This window comes from Stenella coeruleoalba, assembly GCF_951394435.1.
Source record: "Stenella coeruleoalba genome assembly, chromosome: 3".
Lineage (NCBI taxonomy): Eukaryota > Metazoa > Chordata > Mammalia > Artiodactyla > Delphinidae > Stenella > Stenella coeruleoalba.
This window is the reverse complement of record NC_137148.1, coordinates 116801414-116825275: the sequence shown is the minus strand read 5'-3', so window position 1 is coordinate 116825275 and position 23862 is coordinate 116801414. Positions and strand designations below refer to the sequence as shown.

Here is a 23862-nt window from a genome sequence, read left to right as displayed (position 1 = left end):
TCTATAACAATAACATGGTTGGGCATGGAAGCCAGGAAAACACAGACAACAAAGTAAGCCAAAATTAAAAGCAAGCAAGAGAAAAAAAGAAAGAAGCAGAGTAGGGTTTTACATTCCAAGTTATACTGTTGAATAGTTAACTATGCAAATTCTCCACCTTGAACATAAAAGTAATAGTAAAGAGGGGGCTAGAGGACTGTGGTAAAGGAAATCAAGCCATATAAATGCTTTAGCTGAAGTAAGCTATCAAGATACAAATAAGAATGAAATATTAAAACTCTGCCTTTTGGTCTAAAGACCAGTAAATGGGGAGAACAGCCTAAAGTAATAATTATACAGGACACCAGGACAGTGACTCAAAGACAATGGAACTGAATCAACTTCAGTTTTCATTTTTTTTAATATTGCAGATGTCAATTTTATTTTTATTTATTATTATTTTTGGCTGTGCCTCACAGCATATGGGATCTTAGTTCCTGGACCAGGGATTGAACCCATGCCCCCTGCAGCGGAAGTGTGGAGTTTTAACCACTGGACCACCAGGGGAGTCACTCAACTTCGATTTTTAAATGGTGTTTATTGGTTATTTCTGGTCAAGCAGTTCAATAACAAATTTGTAAGGATACATAGTATATTCCTTTTCAGAGAAATAAGATTAGTTTCCAAAGGCTGGTTTATTTTTTTCTTTTTTTTAAAATTTCTTTTAGATTTTAAGTATACTACAGAATGCTAATGTGTTTTAATACAAACTTTCTTACGATGGGTTTACATCATATTATACCTGTAATCACACCAAATACTAAATACTAATTTGGGCCCAATAAACAAAAGATGCTATGCAGAGAAAGAAAGTACATAAAGGAATAATCTTTATTTCAATATATAATGATTTCCATTACAGTGGTAACAAGAAGTACAACTATATGGAAGACATGGATTAGGTGACTTGTTCAAGGCTCTCTGCTTATTCAGTAGTTAAAATGATTTTGCATGTTAAATAGGGAGAATTTTCAAAAAGAACTCTGGAATTAATGGACAATTTTTTATTTCATTTAATTTTTGATTTCCAAAAGGAACATTTTAAGTGGCTTATTTAAGAAAACTAATCTAGTCCAAAGGTTTTTAATAATGGATTATTCAAATTTATGCAATTATTACAAAGGTAGACAAGTTACATATCAATCCATAACCTTCTAAATATGATAAATATTTAGGTTTTTTTTTTTACTGGAAATATCTAATATTTTTTCATTTTAAATATTTTTAAAACAAGAAAAAATAAAATTTCAAATAACTAAGTTTCAAATGAGAACATACACATATTTTGAGGATCTACCTGAAAATGCTCAAGTATACTAACAGTTCTGGTTGTGGATTTTAAAAAAAGCATTAAATAAGAAACTGTCTAGATTTCCTTTAAAACTAAGTTCTAAACTATACCTACTACACATGTAGAATGAAAAGTCTTAAAACCTCTCAGTTTCATCTCAGGAAACAATATAAGCAATCCAAATTGTTGCATTACATTTTTATAAAATTGTAATTAATATCCTAACTGATTCTACAGAATATTTTTAAAAATGAGAGACAACAACTTTTAAACTCTTTAAAAAATATATAATAACAGCCTTAAATTGTGGCAAAAGTTAAGCTCTAAAAATCTAACAAAGCATGGTCCAGATTGTGTTTCAAAGGTTGACTTGTGCGTTCTTATTTAAAACCGAAGGTAAAAATAGTTCCTCCCCAAATGAAGGTTCTCAGCTAGCCCACGAAAACAAACAAACAAACAATTTAACTTAAAGAACTACCAAACCTAGACATCAAGAATACATCTATGGGATGCCAGAAATGGAATACATCTCCACTCCACGCAATGGGAGCGTAGTCTTCCAATTCCAAACCACTGGAGGAAATTACTACAGTCCTAAACAGATACTAGGAGGTGACAGAAAAGAATGAAGGGCAAGGAAGGTGCTACTGTCTTTTTAGGTCCAGCTAGCAAGAATTATCAGTCATTTTCTTCCTCAGGACTCAGGGACTGATCTGCCTGCTTTACTTACTTCTTGTTTTTCACTAGGTCTTTTGTTTCCTGCCTATGGCTTATAGTAAAGCTGAAATTATTTATAGGTTTTAAATATCAAACTTACTATGCTTTTCCATACTTTCCACATTTTCTATAAAGAACAAGAACTGCTTTTTACAATCAGGAAAATAACTAATATTAAAATTGAAATATCTCTCCACAGATAGCAAAAGCATAAAATAGGAATACATTTTTAAAGTGAAAAATTAATATATGAAATAATTCAAAAGGAGAAAAATGTTATGCACATGAAATTATTAAATCTAGCAGTATTTACAACAGTGAAAAATAAAAAGCAAGTCAAAAGTTCAATAATAAGTGAATGATTATGGCTCATCAACTTGATGGAATATTATGCACAAGTTATAAATATACAGAATATGTAGCAAAATGGAAAAGATTATGACAGAACACACATTCTGGAAAATAGAAAACAACTGTACTATACTATGATTATAATTACATGTGTATATGAATGCAAAGACGGTTTGCAAAAGAGAAAAACAGTTACGTTAGAATAACAGTATTACCTTTGTACTTAAGGTAAATATTTATCTGAGCCATTTTTTAATCTTATATTTTGAATGTAAAACAGTATGGTAAATTCAAATCTTTCAATCTGCTTATTTAATGAAATTCTTCTAAGGAATTTTAATCACAATTTACCTAATTCCAGAAAACTATAAAAATAAAAAATAGAAAACAACTATTTTGTTTTCTATTTTTAAATGCCCTTTGTTTTAAAGGGCATTTAAAAATATTTCATAACAAATTTTTAACTCTGTCAAAAATCACTAAGGTTTTGCTATACTTTAAAGTGCATTTAACAGATAATTCCTCTTTTCCTATTTAATATTTTTAGAAGAACTAGCAAATTAGTCAAGAAAGTGACTTAGCTATGGAAAAATGGAAGGAAGAATTTTGATAAGAATTCAGAGGATAAGAGTATTAAACTTTGCTTATATTATCTAAGCTTTTATGCTCTACCCTGTTTATTCCAAGTGATGAAATGCTTCAATTCTTAATTTTTAGATGACCCAAAGCAACTCTAAAAAAAGGAATGAGATAAAGAAAGAAGGCAGAAGATTAAGATCTACTTAACATATCCATCATAATTTTCAAACGAAAAAAGTACACCTCTTAGAAATTCTAACTGGCAGATCCTAATTAATGAGAATGAATGCTAGTCTTATCACTACAATATTTATTAGAAGTAGAAATGATGATAAATAAATAGCATAATTACACTATACTTATTATAGTCAATAATTATTTTCCAACAATGTTCTCAGGTATTTTGGGGGGAATGTCTGTTATTGGAATTGGTTTAAAAGACAATACTTGCACAGTTTTTTCTAAATAACTGAAATTAATAAAGTTGATTCTGTACAGCATTTATAATTATGCATGTCTCACACAGATTTTTAAGAAATACAAAAGGGAATTCTGGAAGAAACTCTAGAAAGCCGTTCAAAATAATCTCACAAAATAAAAATTAGTCAAAGCAAACATTTCAGCAAGAACCATAAACCTTTAAGTGGGATATTACTTATAATTTCCCATAGTTGTAAGGATTATTACACATATGAACCTGCCATCTAATTTGAAACTTTGAAAAGCCAAAATAGAAGATATTAAAAGAAAAGAAAAAGAATGAAATGCTGTAATAATGTTGTTAGGAAGATGACAGTAGCTTTATTTTAAATGTCTAATTAGAAAAACAAAAGAAATCACTCAAGGTGATTTGACAGGTTATTCTATGTTGCAAACATATCACTGAATTTGTATGTCTAATAAAGGGCAGTTAAAAAGGTTCAGGAATGTCAAATGGGACTGGGGTGAGAGGAAGAAAGAAACAAATGTTTTTACCTAGGAAAAGAAACAGTATGCCCTTTTAAAAACTATTTTCAAATACATTTAATAAATGCAACAACTAGAACAAGTAGCCAAACTTTTAAAAGTTATTTTATACAAAGCATGCAAACTATTGATCTTCTTTACTAGTGCTTTCTAAATGTTAAAAATAAAGGAATATTAACATTCACACAAAAATATTTGAAATTAAAAATATCTTACTAAATCAGCCCCTGCTTGAAGTAAAACATCTGCAACATCCGTATGTCCATTTTCACAAGCGTAGGTTAAGGCTGTGTCTCCTGTTGCTGTTGTAGCATGAACGTTAGCACCTGGCAAACAAAAAAATTACACATTTACTTTGTGAATTTTATAATTTGGTGAAACTCATAAACTCTAAATATGAAAATATCAGATTTTAAGAATCCTAATTTTCCTTTAAATGTTTTGGAAGAATGCTTTTAGCCACAAAGAAAGGAACTATACCAAATGATTAAAAAATACAATAATCTGGACTTCCCTGGTGGCACAGTGGTTAAGAATCCGCCTGCCAATGCAGGGGACACGGGTTTGAGCCATGGTCTGGGAAGATCCCACATGCCGCAGAGCAACTAAGCCCATGCACCACAACGACTGAGCCTGTGCTCTAGAGCCCGCAACCCACAACTACTGAGCCACGTGCTGCAACTACTGAAGCCTGCGTGCCTAGAGCCTGTGCCCCGCAACAAGAGAAGCTACCGCAATGGGAAGCCCACGCACTACAACAAAGAGTAGCCCCCACCCGACACGACCGGAGAAAAACCCACACGCAGCAACAAAGACCCAACGCAGCCAAAATAAATAAATAAATTTATTTATTTATTTTTTTAAAAATCTGCCTATACATCCCCAGTAAGATATACCCTAAGAAATAAAAGGGCTGCTAAAGCCAAAAATATCAGTTTTCAGAAATCATATTGACAGTAGTTTTGGTTTCTATTCTATGGATATTGTGGTAAAAATCAAATGAGTAATCCTTTGGTCAGTGAAATTCGGGGCATGGCTGAGAGAAAACACAGATAAAAGATTGCTGAAGTTAAGTAAAACCGTATGGTTCTGAATTGGAAGTACTGACATGAATTCATGTTGTATTATTATCTGTAAGAAAAATATTTCCTCACTCTGACCAACTAAAAAGGCCTAGAGACAATGAAAGACCAAGCCGAAATAGCATCTCTAGCTAAGATTGTGATCTCTAAGTACCATATCCTACTAAATGAAATTAGGGCTTCTTAAAGAAATAATTGGTTCCAAGACTGGGGGAGAATCTGTATAAGATGGGCCTGAAACACCTAGCAATATCAAAAAGCAAGGAAACAGACTATAATGAGGTCACACCAAAAGGATTTAGGAGCTAAACTTATTGACCAAAGATAGTGAAACTGTCCCATATTTCAGCAATTTTTACATCAAAAAGAATGAGGACTATGATAGAATAAAAGCCATCATGTATGTTTAAATCTAGAAGTTCAAAATGATGTTCAAATCAAAACAAAAAAAACCACTTCCTTGGTCACCAGTGAAGGATACTAGGGGTCCACCTCATTATTTGCGGTGAGCGGGGGAGAGAAAAGGGGGGGAAAATCAAACATTTATACTCCTGTTCCTATATGATTTATACCTAAGAGTAACCAAATAGGTGATGAAGGGAAGTTTCTCTTTATAGACATATGTCTGCTAATAAACAAGGAAGGAATAATAGAATTTAGAATATTACCACTTTGTAACCCTTAACGAATTAATGGATCTAAGCAATGATCATCAATATCTAATAATCAAAAAGAGAGACAATCAGACAGTTACCACCTCCTGAAGAACGTACAAATACTACCTATGAAGTAGTCTTAAAAACAAAACAGAACAAAACAAACGTACATCATACCTGAATTTAATCAAGTCTCTAGATCTAAGTATTACTTATAGGAAATCCAAGGGACAGAAAAACAAGTTAAATGAAATCGTGGAGGTGCATTTAGCAAAATCCATACTCTGGGAAGCCTAAAGGATAAACATTTCATGTCTTCAACCAAAACTTGCATGGGAAAAAAGAAAAGAAAGATGATGAAGAGCCCATAAATTAAAGGGACTTAAGAGATGTATTGATCAAGAGTTACTGTATGAATCTTATTCGAATCCTAATTCAAAAAAGTCATTAAACGCACACATACACATTTATAAGACTATCAGGAAAATATGAAAACTGCTTGGGTATTTAATGACACCAAGGAATTATTATTTTAAAAATTTAGGTAAGGAAATGGTACTGTGGTTACTTTTTTTTTTTTTTTTTGCAGTATGCAGGTCTCTCACTGTTGTGGCCTCTCCTGTTGCGGAGCACAGGCTCTGGACGCACAGGCTCAGCGGCCATGGCCCACGGGCCCAGCCGCTCCGCGGCATGTGGGATCCTCTCGGATCGGGGCACAAACCCATGTCCCCTGCATCGGCAGGCGGACTCCCAACCACTGCGCCACCAAGGAAGCCCAAGGTTTTTTAATTTTTTTAAAAAACTGTATACGCAATGTATTAAAAGACCTGTTGGATTCTTCTTTAGTGCTTCACTATGAGAAGAAATGCATGTAAATAAATCACACTCTAATCTGGAAAAAAATTGTTTTAGGTAGTGATCACATAAAAAGTGATTCTCGGGCTTCCCTGGTGGCGCAGTGGTTGAGAGTCCGCCTGCCGATGCAGGGGACGCGGGTTTGTGCCCCGGTCCGGGAAGATCCCACATGCCGCGGAGCGGCTGGGCCCGTGAGCCACGGCCGCTGAGCCTGCGCGTCCGGAGCCTGTGCTCCGCAACGGGAGAGGCCACAACACTCAGAGGCCCGCGTACCACAAAAAAAAAAAAAAAAAAAAGTGATTCTCAGGCCCCCGAGACAGTTCCAGAAACTACCTACTTCAAATTAGCAAAAGTAGCTAAATATGAGAATCAGTGGTGATACAATAGAAAAAACAATGTCAGGAGTTCTAAGTTTGAATATTGGCCCTGTCACTTATTAGCTTGATTTGCTTAGGGAAGTTATGTAACATGACTGTACATCAGTTTCTATATCTATAAAATGTGTGTAATATTTCTTACTATACCAGTGGCCAGTGGTAATTAATAGAGTTAACACATGAGGTGAGCAGAATGTCTGCTGATTTCTTAGTTAACATTATTTATTTCTTCTTTTTTTTTTTGCAGTACGCGGGCCTCTCCTGTTGCGGAGCACAGGCTCCGGACGCACAGGCTCCGGACGCGCAGGCCCAGCGGCCATGGCTCACGGGCCCAGCCGCTCTGCGGCATGTGGGATCCTCCCAGACAGGGGCACGAACCCGTGTCCCCTGCATCGGCAGGCGGACTCTCAACCACTGCACCACTGCGCCACCAGGGAAGCCCCTATTTATTCCTTCTTTTAAAAGCCTCTTAACAATATCTTGACTACTTAGAGGGATGTGGGGAGAATGAAGACTGATAAGCACCAGTAAAGAAAGACTCCTGAATGGGACACAGACAGTTACAGAAAATAATGAGGGAAAAATGACTGAATAATGCCCATACATTTACTAACTACAGCAAATAATAGTATTTGAGTCAAGGAAGAGGTCAGCCTGTATGGTTGGTTTGTGCATTGGTTCAAAATCTAAACAATCATCCAAACCATTAATGATCTGGATTAAGAAATTATTGCAATAATAATCCAAAGGAATAACTGATGCTGGGCTATAATCAAATTAATATTAACAATAAAGGATGAATAAAGTTTTGCTAAATATTTCATTTTCCTTTATGTATTTCTTTATATGTCAAGTTTTAAACAACTTATTAGATATGGATAAAAAAATTTATACTACTTCTAAAGGATAAATAAAGGTTTACATCTGTCTGGATCAATTTTTTCTGATATATCCTTAACTTGCTCTATATAAAACTACAAATATTCTATGTAAAAAAAACTTACTTCTTACCACTGGTTAACAATATATAAAGCACAAATTATTATTATTATTTTTTTTTTTTTTGCGGTACGCGGGCCTCTCACTGTTGTGGTCTCTCCCGTTGCGGAGCACAGGCTCCGGACACGCAGGCTCAGCAGCCATGGACCACGGGCCCAGCCGCTCTGCGGCATGTGGGATCTTCCCGGACCGGGGCACGAACCCGTGTCCCCTGCATCGGCAGGTGGACTCTCAACCACTGCGCCACCAAGGAAGCCCAAGCACAAATTATTTTAAAACTAAATACTTCTGGGACTTCCCTGGTGGTCCAGTGGTTAGGAATCCACCTTTCGCGGGGACGCAGGTTCGATCCCTGGTCGAGCAACTAAGCCCACATACTCTAGAGCTCGCGTGCCATAGTGGAGAGCCCATGTGACACAACTACTGGGCCCACGTGCTCTGGAGCCCACGTGCCACAACTAGAGAGAAGCCTGCATGCCGCAACGAAGAGCCTGCACCACAACAAAGATCCCTCACGCTGAAATGAAGATCCCGCATGCCACAACTAAGACCCAATGCAGCCAAATAAATAAATATTTAAAAACAAATAAACGAAAAACCCCAAAAAACTAAATACTTCTGCCAAAAAAAAACATTCCCACTTGTTCGTTCATTCTTTCTTTCTTATTTTTTTTGAGAAGTCAGAAATGTCAAGAAATGAACAGGCTTAAGGGTATCAAATTATAACCTCTATGTCATCCCCACCTCCTCTTATTAATAGACACTAGGAGGAACTAACTTCTCCCCTCCAAAAGCCACAAACATTCAATAGAAAGATAAGGTCAATGGGAAGCCTTACAGTCACCAAGCAAACATTAATAACTCTAAGAAACCTTTTAAAAAAATGACATTTTTGGAGATTTAAAAGCCTAAGAAGAGAGTTAAATTATGGCGCTGTCTTTCAACTTTTGTAGAAAGTTGAAAAAGTTATGGTTAATTGTTAAAGTTATGAAAGCAATATAAAAGTCTTTTTCTAAAAGGCGTTTTTTAAAGCCACATACCGGCAGCCAGTAAATATTTAACCAACTCCAGGTGTCCCTCCTGAGAAGCCTCCATCAGAGGTGTGGAGCAGCCAAGTTCTATGTCAGCCCCTGCCTTAATCAGGAAGTCTGCAACTTCAGAAAATCCTCCACAGCAAGCCAACGTCAGAGCAGTTTCTTGGGTTTCTTCTGTCTGAGCATTTATATTTGCTCCTGAGGAAAGCATGAAAATAGATAAAACTAGTTACAAAAGACTTAGAGTAAAGTGTTCTGATTTGTGATAATTATCTTTTCTCTGCTGCTGGGGTTCCTTCCAGGGTGTTGATAATTTATTTTATCATCAATGCAAAAAATATCTTAGTTGTAGTAAACTTCAGGGATACTGACACAAAAAAACCAAAGGAAATCGATTTTTTAATTAAAGAAGTAAAACTATTTTACCTTGTGCTAAGAGTAGTGCCACCATCTCTTCGTGTCCTTCCCGAGCAGCTTCCATCAAGGGAGTGTATCCTTCATCATTAACTTCCTCAAGATTTGCGCCCCTCTCAATAAGTAGAGCTGCCAATTCAACGTGTCCTCCACAGGCAGCTAGCGTTAATGGAGACTCAAATGAATCTGCAGGCATATTCACTTGAGCACCACTATCCAAAAGCAAACGTGCCACCTCTACATGTCCATCCTGCAGATTTTCAGAAGTAAAACAAGAAGAAAGGAATTTTTGTTTTGTTTTGATATTTTTTAAGCGAGAGAAGAAAAGCAAGAGATTGAGGAAAGACAAGAGGAAAAAAAAGGAGAGGCAGCTTAGAGGCATATATATTACCATGACCATCTGAACAATTTTTGAAATCTATCTTACCAAAAGTCCATTAAAATTATTTTACCTTACTTTTGAGCAAGCCCAAAATTTTCCACAAGAATCAGACTTGTGAGATACAGTTACAACTCCAAATAATTTTGAATTTCCACATTCTTTGAAGTTCAAAAAATTGTTAAATCCATAGTCAACAGTAACTCAAAATAAAATAATTACTGTTTATACTACAGCCAGAGTCAAACATAGCTATAGCCTCAAACTTAAGTGTCATGTTTAAGTGTAGAAACTGTGTTAGATCTATTTAAGAAAAGAAGACTTCGCATAAAGTAACACAACAATTCTGTGAAGTCATTACCACTTGGGATTATGTCACCAAGGTAAATCCCTGTGGACTGATCCTATCCTATATTTTTTCTCATCACTAACTTGTAATGAGGCAAAGAATTTTACAAAGATGTAAAAGTAAGTCGTATTCACTTGTAAATAATTTTACCATGAGCCCATCTGCATAGACAGTAAGGCAATTAATATTCTCATGGAGTGTATCCATTCTATCCCTCTATCATCATACATACATTTCTTCAGTTTCAAATTCTATGCTACAAAATTTTATGTAACTCCTTAACTCCTGTTGTGCATATAAAGACAAATGGTATTGTTCTTTATTTCAAAAATGACCCAAATATTGCTAATGAAAAGTAAAGACTGAGTACAAAAATAAGGTTTTATAAGGTTGGGCAATTCTTTTACTAAAGAATTAATTAAAGAAACCTTAATTAAATATTAGGTTTCAGGATCCATCTAGAGTTTCATTATACTTAACTAAATAACTAACTTAGCTGTAACCACTTTTGACATGATGTCAAAAACAAATGACTTCACATTAAAATTTTAGTTTTACTAATACTTCCAATATATGTAAAATAAAATATATTTTAACCAAATTCCTATATTGAGTTACTGGTGTTTGATATACAATTCTAATTGAAAAGAAAATAAGGGTTTATGAATGCCCACAGATCAGGGAACTACTATTGCGCCCAGCTTCTCTAGGCTCCCAAGAAATTGTTTTGCTTGAATTTAATTTCTGAAGAGTCTTTATATACTCTGCTAACATATCTTGAGTACATACCTTACAAAGGAATTGTACTAAGCACTTTTTTATGTTAATGAACAATATTATTTCTAACAAAGGAAAAAAGAACAAAATAAGAAATTAAAAAAAGAATAATCCACTCTTAAAGGCCTAATATCATTATTAGAATTTTTTTAAATTCTAAGACTTTAGTCTTAGCCTTTGAGCAGTAGCTGGGATTGGACTTACTCTCTATCATAAACAACTATAAAAATTGGGGAAAAAAGATAAAACAACTGGAGGCACTGGACAGCAACCAAGCTAGGGCTAGGGTTATGATAACTTAAAGAAGGGAGCATTTGAGATGCTCTCATTTTTTTCTTAATAAAATATATATATATATTTTTAGCATCTTTATTGGAGTATAATTGCTTTACAATGGTGCACCAGTTTCTGCTTTATAACAAAGTGAATCAGCTATACATATACATATGCCCTCATATCTCCTCCCTCTTGCTTCTCCCTCCCACCCTCCCTATCCCACCCCTCTACGTGGTCACAAAGCACTGAGCTGATCTCCCTGTACTATGCGGCTGCTTCCCACTAGCTATCTATTTTACATTTGGTAGTATATATAAGTCCATGCCACTCTCTCACTTCGTCCCAGCTTACCCTTCCTCCCCCCCGTGTCCTCAAGTCCATTCTCTACATCTGCATCTTTATTCCTGTCCTGCCCCTAGGTTCTTCAGAACAATTTTTTTTTAGAGTCCATATATATGTGTTAGCATATGGTATTTGTTTTTCTCTTTCTGACGTACTTCACTCTGTATTACAGACTCTAGGTCCATCCACGTCACTACAAATAACTCAATTTTGTTTCTTTTTATGGCTGAGCAATATTCAATTGTATGTATGTGCCACATCTTCTTTATCCATTCACCTGTCGATGGACACTTAGGTTGATTCCATGTCCTAGCTATTGTAAACAAAGCTGCAATGAACACTGTGATACATGACTTTTTTTTTTTTTTTTTTTTTTGCTGTACGCGGGCCTCTCACTGTTGTGGCCTCTCCTGTTGCGGAGCACAGGCTCCGGACGCACAGGCTCAGTAGCCATGGCTCACGGGCCCAGCCGCTCCGTGGCATGAGGGATCTTTCCAGACCGGGGCACGAACCCGTGTCCCCTGCATCAGCAGGCGGACTCCCAACCACTGCGCCACCAGGGAAGCCCCATGACTCTTTTTGAATTATGGTTTTCTCAGGGTATATGCCCAGTAGTAGGATTGCTGGGTCATATGATAGTTCTATTTGTAGTTTTTTAAGGAACCTCCATACTGGTCTCCATAGGGACCAAGTTTCATTAGGTCCCATTTGTTTATTTTTATTTCCATTTCTCTAGGAGGTGGGTCTAAAAGGATCTTGCTGTGATTTATATCATAGAGTGTTCTGCCTATGTTTTCCTCTAAGAGTTTTATAGTGTCTGGCCTTACATTTAGGTCTTTAATCCATTTTGGGTTTATTTTTGTGTATGGTGTTAGGAAGTGTTCTAATTTCATTCTTTTACATGTAGCTGTCCAGTTTTCCCAGTACCACTTATTGAAGAGGCTGTCTTTTCTCCACTGTATATTCTTGCCTCCTTTATCAAAGGTAAGGTGACCATATGTGTGTGGGCTTATCTCTGGGCTTTCTATCCTGTTCCATTGATCTATATTTCTGTTTTTGTGCCAGTACCATACTGTCTGGATTACTGTAGCTTTGTAGTATAGTCTGAAGTAAGGGAGCCTGATTCCTCCAGCTCCGTTTTTCTTTCTCAGGATTGCTTTGGCTATTTGGGGTCTTTTGTGTTTCCATACAAATTGTGAAATTTTTTGTTCTAGTTCTGTGAAAGATGCCATTGGTAGTTTGATAGGGATTGCATTGAATCTATAGATTGCTTTGGGTAGTACAGTCATTTTTACAATGTTGATTCTTCCAATCCAAGAACATGGTATATCTCTCCATCTGTTTGTATCATCTTTAATTTCTTTCATCAGTGTCTCACAGTTTTCTGCATACAGGTCTTTTGTCTCCTTAGGTAGGTTTATTCCTAGGTATTTCATTCTTTTTGTTGCAATGGCAAATGGGAGTGTTTCCTTAATTTCTCTTTCAGATTTTTCATCATTAGTGTATAGGAATGCAAGAGATTTTTGTGCATTAATTTTGTATCCTGCTACTTTACCAAATTCATTGATTAGCTCTAGTAGTTTTCTGATAGAGTCTTTAGGATTCTCTATGTATAGTATCATGTCATCTGCAAACAGTGACAGCTTTACTTCTTTTCCGATTTGGATTCAACTATGTTGACTAATAGTGGTGAGAGTGGGCAACCTTGTCTTGTTCCTGATCTTAGTGAAAATGGTTTCAGTTTTTCACCATTGAGAATGATGTTGGCTGTGGGTTTGTCATATATGCCCTTTATTATGTTGAGGTAAGTTCCCTCTATGCCTTCTTTCTGCAGGGTTTTTATCATAAATGGGTGTTGAATTTTGTCAAAAGTTTTTTCTGCATCTATTCAGATGATCATATGGTTTTTATCCTTCAATTTGTTAATATGGTGTGTCACATTGATTGATTTGCACATATTGAAGAATCCTTGCATTCCTGGGATAAACCTCACTTGATCATGGTGTATGATCCTTTTAACGTGCTGTTGGATTCTGTTTGCTAGTATTTTGTTGAGGATTTTTGCATCTATGTTCATCAGCGATATTGGCGTATAGTTTTCTTCCTTTGTGACATCTTTGTCTGGTTTTGGTATCAGGGTGATGGTGGTCTTGTAGAATGAGTTTGGGAGTGTTCCTCCCTCTGCTATATTTTGGAAGAGTTTGAGAAGGATAGGTGTTAGCTCTTCTCAAAATGTTTGATAGAATTTGCCTGTGAAGCCATCTGGTCCTGGGCTTTTGTTTGCTGGAAGATTTTTAATCACAGTCTCAATTTCAGTGCTTGTGATTGGTCTGTTTATATTTTCTATTTCTTCCTGGTTCAGTCTCAGTAGGCTGTACTCTTCTAAGAATGTGTCCATTTCTTCCAGGTTGTCCATTTTATTGGCATATAGTTGCTTGTAGTAATCTCTCATGATCCACTGTATTTCTTCAGTGCCAGTTGTTCCTTCTCCTTTTTCATTTCTAATTCTGTTGATTTGAGTCTTCTCCCTTTTTTTCTTCATGAGTCTGGCTAATGGTTTATCAATTTTGTTTATCTTCTCAAAGAACCAGGTTTTAGTTTTATTGATCTTTGCTATTGTTTCCTTCATTTCTGATCTGATCTTTATGATTTCTTTCCTTCTGCTAACTTTGGGGTTTTTTTATTCTCTTTCTCTAACTGCTTTAGGTGTAAGTTTAGGTTGTTTATTTTAGATGTTTCTTGTTTCTTGAGGTAGGACTGCATTGCTATAAACTTCCCTCTTAGAACTGCTTTTGCTGCATCCTATAGGTTTTGGGTTGTCGTGTTTTCAGTGTCATTTGTTTCTAGGTATTTTTTGATTTCCTCTTTGATTTCTTCAGTGATCTCTTGTTTATTTAGTAGTGTATTGTTTAGCCTCCATTCACTCTAACTTTTTCTCTTTGGGCATCTTCCAAACCATGGCCCAAGGAAATATATCCTAAACAAAGAGTGAACATTTTTACGACCAAAGAGTAAGGACCTAGGAGTAAAAGTGATGCTGAATTAAGCCTCAATAGGATCAGGGTGATTCACTGGTAATTTAACTGCCTGCTAGAACAGAATTTAACAGTCTTAAAAGGAATATAGGATAATCCAGGGCCTTGAAAAGGGATCATCCACAGCATATGGATTACAAAAAAAATTACTAGACATATTAAAGGGCAAGAAAAAGTAACTGATCAAGATATAAAATAATAAAAGTTGACCCAGAAGTGAATCAAATATAGTAGTCAGAAGAAAAGAACTTCAAAATAACTACTAGATATATAAAAAAAAAAATACAGGGAAAAAAATGAGAAAATGGATGAGGGAAAAAAAAAAAAAGGGCATGTACCAAAACAACAAAGCTCCAAAACGTGGGGGAAAAGTGAAGCAACTAGAAGAAGAAATAGACAAATCCACAAGCATAGTTGGGAGATTTCAACACCCCCTCTCAACAACTGTTAGAACAGCTAAGACAGAAATTCAGAAAGGATGTAGAAGAACTCCACCATCTGTCAACAGGTCTTAATAAAACACTCCACTGACCAAAAGCAGAATATTCATTCTTTTCAAATGCCCATGGAATATATATGCACATCCTGACTATAAAATAAACCTCAAGAATTTTTTTTATGGTGTTTACTTTCTTTTTTTTCTATTGGAGTGTAACTGCTTTACAATGCTGTGTTAGTTTCTGCTGTACAATGAAGTGAATCAGCTATATGTATACATATATCCCCTTCCTCTTAGACCTCCCTACCACCCCCACCACCCATCCCACCCATCTAGGTCATCACAGAGCACCGAGCTGAGCTTCCTGTGCTCTATAGCATGTTCCCGCTAGCTATCTATTTTACTCATGGTAATCAAACCTCAAAAATTAAAGAACTCAAATCATACAGTGTGTTCTCTGATCAGAATGTAATCAAAGTAGAAATTATTAACAGACAACAGGAAAATTTTCAAACATTCAAACGTTTAAAACTAAACAACACATTGAAAGAGAATAACATATACTCCAATAAAAATTAATTTTAAAATTCGGGGACTTCCCTGGTGGCGCGGTGGTTGGGAATCCGCCTGCCAATGCAGGGGACACAGGTTTGAGCCCTGGTCCAGGAGGATCCCACATGCCACAGAGCAACTAAGCCCATGAACCACAACTACTTAGCCTGCGCTCTACAGCCCGCGAGCCACAACTACTGAGGCCTGAACGCCTAGAGCCCTACTCTGCAACAAGAGAAGCCACTGCAATGAGAAGCCCTGGCACCGCAACAAAGAGTAGCCCCAACTCACTCTGCAACTAGAGATAGCCCGTACACAGCAACAAAGACCCAACATAGCCAAAAAGAAATAAATGAATAAATAAATTTAAAAAAAAAAGAAAAGAAAGAGAATAACCATCCAATCAACCCACAGAATCATAAAAAATAATGCATGGCCCTTGTATTAAGCCACTATGTTTTGAGTGATTTGTTATGCAGTAATATACAATTGGAAGTAACACAGGCAAAAATGTGCTTTACTTAATCACATCTCAAAAAACATTTGTACTTCCACGTAATTTTCTTGTCATTAAACCTGTCTTAAAAACTCAGATTGCTCTGATTTCTTTGAATTTGATGTATGCTTCGTAGATATACATATATCTATGATATCTAAGTGCTTACAGATGTAGAAGAAAAATGGTTCCTGGACTGATCTATGACCAAATATGTTGGATACATTTTTGGAATCCAGCACTGTTTTATCAACAAAAGAATATATTTGCTAAGTAATATCCTTTGAAACATGTTTATTTTGAAAATTTGTGCTATCAACAGAAAATTTACATTAAATAGATTTTGCAACTGTTAGTAAAAAATTATTGGCATATGTAAAATATTTCATGTTTAGTGTCAAAATTTTTTCTATGATTTTTCTAACAAATATTCTTATTTTTAAAATTTGGTTTAAATAAGGGTCAGGGTAACGTTAGTGGCAAAAACACTCAGCTGAAAAAAGAAGACCTAGACTTAGAAAGGGCTACCACATACTGTTGCACAACCTACACAATTGATTGTGGTGTGCCCAGGACTCCAACATCTGCTATCTAACTCTGCATATTTTGGGACAAGATTACCCAATTTCTTTGTTTCTCAGTTCTTTCAGTTATGAAATAAAGAGACTGACTTAAGGTTCTAACCTAAAGATTTTATGTTGAGAGCATTAAAGGTAATATTTCTCTTTAATACAAAATACTTGCATGATATATCTAATTCTAGGTTATCCTGGAAAGAAGCAAATAAATGCATTCTAGGTTATCCATAGATTATACTAGTCAATTTACTTTATAAGGTTTTAATATGAAGCTACAAAAACTTTAGAAAGATGTCTGTTACCTCCAAAATTAGAGTTTTATCAGTAATAACTCTAAAGCCAAATACATTACTTTAGGGTTACATGTTACTGTCCTTTTCCAAAAACATACCCAATCATAATTGTGTTAAATCTAGAATCAGGTTAAGAAATCATACAAACCAGAAACCAATTAAAGCAACAAAAAAAAGAACAAACTAAACCAAAACTAGCAGAAGGAAGGAAATAATAAAGATTAGTGCAGAGATAAAATAAAGACTAAAAAACAAGAGAGAAAAATCAATGAAACCAATAACTCCTTCTTTAAAAAGATCAACAAAATCAACAAAGCTAGAAGAACTAAGAAAAAGAAGACTCAAATTACTAAAATCAGAAATGAAAGAGGGGATATTACTACTGATAGTATAGAACTAGAAAGGATTATAAAAGAGAACTATGAACAACTGTATACCAACAAATTGAATAACCTTGATGAAATGGACAAATTCCTAGAAACACAAAACCTACCAAGGCTACATCACAAACAAGTAAAAAATGTAAACAGACATATATCTAGTAAGGAGACTGAATCAATAATAAAAAGTCTCCCAACAAAGAAAACCCCTGGACCTGATAGCTTCACTGGTGAATTCTACTAAATACTTAAAGAAGAATTAGCTCCAATCCTTCTCAAATTCTTCCCCCCCAAAATTAAAGAGGAGGTAAGACTTAAACTCATATTAAAAGGATTATACACCATGATCAAGTGGGATTTACTCCTGGAGTTCAAGGATGGATCAACATACGAAAACTGATTGATGTAATATACCACATTAACAGAATAAGGGAAAAAAAACACATGATTGGGACTTCCCTGGTGGTCCAGTGGTTAAGAATCTGCCTCCCAATGCAGAGGATGTGGGTTTGATCCCTGGTCAGGGACCTAAGACCCCACATGCTGCAAGGCAACTAAGCCCATGTACCGCAACTACTAAGCCCGCCCAACTAGACAGAAGACCACACACCACAGCGAAGAGCCCACTTGCGCAACTAAGACCCAATGCAGCCAAATTAATTAATTAATTTTTTAAAATTGTATAAGTTCCATTTAAAAAAAACTACTGAGCCCATGTGCCACAGCTACTGAAGCCCGTGCGCCTAGAGCCCGTGCTCTGCAACAAGAGAAGCCTCCACGATGAGAAGCCCACGCACCACAATGAAGAGTAGTCCCCACTCACCGCAACTAGAGAAAGCCTGTGCACAGCAACGAGACCCAACACAGGCAACCCCCCGCAAAAAAAAGATGTCAGTACTACCCAAAGCAATCTACAGATTCAATGTAATCTCTATCAAAGCCCAATGGAGTTTTTTGCAGAAATAGAAAGGACCATCTTAAAATTCATATGCAATTTAAAGAAGCCCTGAATAGCCAAAACAATCTTGAAAAATAAAAATAAAGCTGGAGGACTCACACTTCCTGATGTCAAAACTTATACAAAGCTACAATAATCACAACTTTGTCATCCTGGCTTAAAGACAAACATACAGACCAATGGAATAGAATAGAGCCCAAAAATAAACCTGGGTCAAATGACTGGTGAGATGATTTTTGGCAAGTGTCAAGACAATTCAAATGGGAAAAGTCAGTCTTTTCCACACTGATGCTGGCAAAACTGGATATCCACATGCAAAAGAATGAAATTTAGCCCTTAACTAACATCATATACAAAAATTAGCTCAAAATGGATCAAAGACCTAAATATAAGAGCTAAAACTATAAAACTCTTAGAAGAAAACACAGAACTAATGCTTCATGATATTGGATTTGGCAATGATTTCTTGGATATGACATCAAAGGCGCAGGCAACAACAACAACAAAAATAGATAAACTGAACTTAAATTAAAAACTTTTGAAAAAGAAAAACAAAAAAACAAACAACTTTGTACACAAAAGGGCACTCTATCAACAGAGTAAAAGGGCAACCCACAGAATGGGAGAAAATATTTATCATGTATCTGATAAGGGATTAATATCCAGAATATATAAAGAACTCCTAAAACTCATCAACAAAAAACAGGCTAATTAAAAAATGGGCAAATGACTTGAATAGACATTTCTCCAGAATATATACAAATGGCCAATAAGCACATGAAAAGATGCTCAATATCACTAATCATTAGGGAAATGCAAATAAAACCTACAGTGAGGAAAATGAAAATCAAAACTATAAACATAAGGATGATAACTATCAGAAAAAAAAAAAGAAAGAAAGAGACTTCCCTGGTGGCACAGTGGATAAGAATCTGCCTTAAAATGCAGGGGACATGGGTTCGAGCTCTGGTCCGGAAAGATCCCACACGCCGCGGAGCAACTAAGCCCATGCACTACAACTACTGAGCCTGCGCTCTAGAGCCCACGAGCCACAACTACTGAGTCCATGTGCCACAACTACTGAAGCCCATGTGCCTAGAGCCCGTGCTCTGCAACAAGAGAAGCCACCACAATGAGAAGCCTGCGCACCACAATGAAGAGTAGCCCCCGCTCAGCTCAACTAGAGAAAGCCCGCGCGCAGCAACAAAGACCCATCGCAGCCAAAAAAATAAAAATTAAGTTTAAAAAAAAACCCAAAACACCCAGAAAATAACAAGTGTTGGTGAGGATGTGGAGAAAATGGAACCCTCGTACACTACTGGTGGGAACATAAAATGGTACACCTGCTGTGGAAAACAGTATGGTGGTCGTTCCTCAAAACATTAAAAACAGAATTACCATATGATCAAGGCATCTCGCTTTTGGGTATATATCCAAAAGAACTGAAAACAGGACTCAAACAGATATTTATACACCCGTGTTCACAGCAGCATTATCCACAATAGCTAAAGCATGGAGGCGATGCAAGTGTCCATCAGTGGATAAATGGATAAGTAAAATGTGGTACATACAATAAAATATTATGTAGCCTTAAAAAACAAAGGAAATTCTGACATATGCTACAACACGGATGAACCTGAGGACATCATGCTAACTGAAATAAGTCAGTCACAAAAGGACAAATATTGTATGATTCCACTTATATGAGGCACTTAATGTAGTCAAAATGATAGAGATAGAAAGTGGAATGGTGATCACAAGGAATAGGAGGAAGTGGGGAATGGAAAGCTGCTGTTTAATGGAAACAGAGTTTCAGTTTTATAAAGATGAAAAGAGTTACGAAAATGGATGGTAGTGATGGTTGCACAGCATTATGCATATACTTAATAACTCTCAAAAATGGTTAACACGGTAAATTTTATGATATGTGTATTTTACCATAATGAAAGAATTGGGAAGAAAATAAAAGTACATCAGTGTGTTGAAAATGACATAGCCAAGCCTGCCTTTTGTATGATTTCTTACATTAACAGATTTACTATCAAAAGATAAACAAAACATCGTAAACTCCCCCTTCCCTCTCTGATAATGTACAAAATTTTCAAGATCTTTACCATCTCATAATAATGATTTTTCCAAAAGAATACAAATAATTCTCAAAGGCTGAAACACATATGACCCTTTCTTCCCATAAAATCTCATGTGAGTGCAATTTAAAATTACCATGCAAGCCTCCATTAAGGCAGTGTGCATCTCATCTGTTTTGTGCTCTTGATCTGCACCAGCATCAAGCAGAAAGCGAACCATATCCAAATGGCCTTCAAAAAAAAACAACACAAATTTTAAAACTATATTTCTCAAGAACTATCGATTTAATATATAAGCATTAAAATAGGGAATCTTTTTCTTTCAGGTGTCTATACAAAAATTTACAAGAGAACTTATTTTGTGTTCAATAAAGAAATCAATGACAATTTTACAAAGCCAATCCAAAATAATAAGCAGGCTCTCGTCAAGGTCTTATCTAGGTTTTAAAGACTGAATTAGTTCAAAGCACATTAATTCAAGTAAAGCAATAAAGTAATAATACTTATTCTTTGATTTACTCTGTATAAAATATAAATCAAAACACTGAAATCAAATAGAATGCCAGGTAAAGTATGTTTGGATCATATTTTTCAGAAAAAAAGCTTTAAAATAATAACCATAAACTCACTGTGGCAATGAGCAGGCAGAGAAAACTCCATTCAAAATAATTTCAACCCTCTTGATACATTTAGTATATAAAAAGCCCTATAATAGTCAATAAGAAAAAGACAAACACTCCAGTAGAAAAATGGATGAAGGACATGAAATGGTAATTCAAAAAAAGAAGTGAAAATGAATATTAAACTGATGAAAAAAATATTAAACCTTCCTATAAAAAAATTGCAAATTAAAATAAGACACCATTTTTTACTATCAAAATGGCAAATATTAAAAAGAATAATACCCAGTGTTGGTGAGGGTGTAGGGTGGGGTAAAGGGCACTCTCAAACACTGCTGGTGGGAGTGTAAATTGGTTCAACCTTTCTAGAAGGCAATTTGGCAATATGTATCAAAAGCCTTAAAAATGTCCATACCCTTTGACCCAGCAATTCCACTTCCAGGAATTTATCCTAAGGAAATAATCAGAGATTAGGCAAAGATGTCTGCACAAGGATGTTATCACAGTGTTTTTAATAATAGTGAAAAACTGGGAACAATGCAAGTGTCCAACAATAGGCAATTATGGTGCACCCATTTGATGTATTTGGCAGAGATTGCTAGTTTCCTACCCAATATACATTCTCTCATTTTTCCTTAATAACAGAACTCCCGATTTCATCTCAGTGGCAACATGCCTGACTAAAAGACTACATTTTCCAGCCTCCCTTGCTACTATGTGTAGCCAATGAGATGTAAAAGGGACTTATAAGGCAGAACTTCTAGGAAGATTCCTTAAAGGTAGCTTACTAAGTTGGAAGGCATTCCTCATTTTGCCCTTACCCTCTTCATCCTTCCTAGAATATGGATTGCTGGAGCCCTAGCTACCATCTTTGATTATAGTTCCACATCTGAGGATTCAATCAACTTTGGATTGTTTAGTACTATAGTACACACTTACTGAAAAAAGTCTGTATGTAAGTGAACCTGTGCAGTTCAAAACCATGTTGTAAGAGTCAAGTGTATATATATTTGTTTATAAACATACTTAAAAAACAAACTAGAAGTAAATATACTAAAATATTGTTTACATGCTTTTTAAATCTTTAGATGGTAGCATTACATGTCATTGTAAAACTTCTTTACACTATTCTGTGTTTTTCAGGTTTTCTATATCAAGTGTGATTATTATTATTTGAGTGTGTATTATTTTTAAAATAAAGGTTGGAAAAATCATATAAAACAAAAGTTATTAAAGAATGGAAACCCTCTAAGTCTGTGCTAAGAGTTCTGGTTGACCTTATAGCTAGTTGAATAAATTTGAATTAAAATAATAAAAAAACATATACTATGAAACTATACTTTAGGAAATACATGCTAAAATGGACTTTCTATATAATCTCTTAGAAGCTAGATAATTTTATAGCACAGGGAAAGTATAAGAAATATAAAATTAACTCAAATACTCAATATTCAAATATTTAAATATTCAAAGTTGCTATGAAAAAGACCCTATAAACATATATATATATTTATAGAGTACCTTTGTAGCATGCAAGTGTAAGAGCACTTTCTTTGAATTCGTTAGAATGAGTGTTGATGCCTGCCCCATGATCTAGAAGAACTCTTGCAACTTCCACATGACCTGCACTGGCTGCTTCCATTAAGGGGGTATGTCCATTTTCATTATGATCTTCTATATTTGCGCCTTCATTAAGTAGCACTTTCACAATGTCAACAAATCCTCCAGCACAGGCATAAGTTAGTGCAGTGTTTCCTAAAAAAGAACAAAAAGAAATTAAAAATTATGATAAAACTGATATAATTACGATTATACTACTGCTCTAGTTCTATCTCTTCAATTACCTTACATAAACCACTAGAACTACTATCTCATTTTTTTGTTGTATTGGTTAGAAGCATCATCTTAATTTTTTCACTAATTAAAAGGCTTATTATAAACAAACCAATTTACCTCTCTCCATATTTCCTTAGCTTGTAAAATAAGATTAAGTGCCATCTTGAAAAATTATTTCCAACATATTTTCATATAAAATATTTTAATGTACCACTCAAAGTTATTGCTTTTTCTTTCAACACAGTACAACTTAGAAACACTTAACATTTTCTTTCTATGTACATTCATTTCTTAATTTTCTTTTACCTCTCCTTTATCTTTACACATTTATTCATTTAGTCTACATTTATGAGACCCAGGGAGACAGATATAAATCCCTCTCAGCATAATTCCTTCAAAATAAAAATTTATTAAAAAGGTCATTATTCCCTGATTTGCCACTTATTCCTTTCCTGATTTTGTTTTGAGGACTCTTATTTATTAAAGGGAGTAGGGAGATGGTTTAACCATCCAACAGTGTGAGATTGAATAAGACTGTTTTAAAGGTTCAGCAAGAAAACTATCATTTCAAACCCAATCTGTTCAGAATTCAACTGTTTAACAGTCTCAGACATGGAGGATATTAATATTACTATGACCTAGACAAGGTGGTCAGCAAAGTAACCTATAATCCTTTTTAAGAAGTCATGGTCGTTTAAAACATAAATTAGGCTACATTTAATATATACTTAATGGTATGGAAGACTGATATGCTTTCATTATTGAAACTGTATTTTAAGCCATGTGCTTGCCTCACTAAATCCAAGGAATCTCATTACTAAATGTACAGCTATAACTCAAGACATATGACCGAGGCTTATAAAGAACCTTACTAGAGTAGCTTTCATGCTGCAGCAGAATATCTTATTAGTAAATGCATTCTGTACACCTGACAGAAAAAACTCTATAGGGTTTTGACTCTCAGGTTAATCTATATAAGGGAGTTGTATTTAAATGAGATAAAGAATTGTGAAAGATACAGTTCATAAATTTGCCTCTTTGTACATTATATATATTGTGGCAAAAAAGAAATTGCCCCCAGCAAAAAAACTGTCAATCTTTTTTT

At 35.3% G+C, this 23862-nt stretch overlaps 1 protein-coding gene across 5 annotated transcripts in view; it reads right to left on the bottom strand.

Annotated features, from left to right (window-relative positions):
- Positions 1-23862, bottom strand: part of LOC307184710 (ankyrin repeat and KH domain-containing protein 1) — a gene marked incomplete at its 3' end in the record, with an annotated part of 117498 nt that overhangs the window by 64188 nt on the left and 29448 nt on the right. For 4 of the 5 annotated variants that reach the window (XM_079918389.1, XM_079918390.1, XM_079918391.1 and 1 more), the window contains exons 6-10: positions 22443-22676; positions 20438-20532; positions 9373-9610; positions 8953-9144; positions 4160-4269 (exon numbers count right to left, since the gene is read on the bottom strand). In XM_079918389.1, the coding sequence (XP_079774515.1) occupies positions 4160-4269; positions 8953-9144; positions 9373-9610; positions 20438-20532; positions 22443-22676 (869 nt within the window). The remainder of the gene's footprint in view (positions 1-4159; positions 4270-8952; positions 9145-9372; positions 9611-20437; positions 20533-22442; positions 22677-23862) is intronic. The other variant, XM_079918393.1, reaches the window with a different exon arrangement.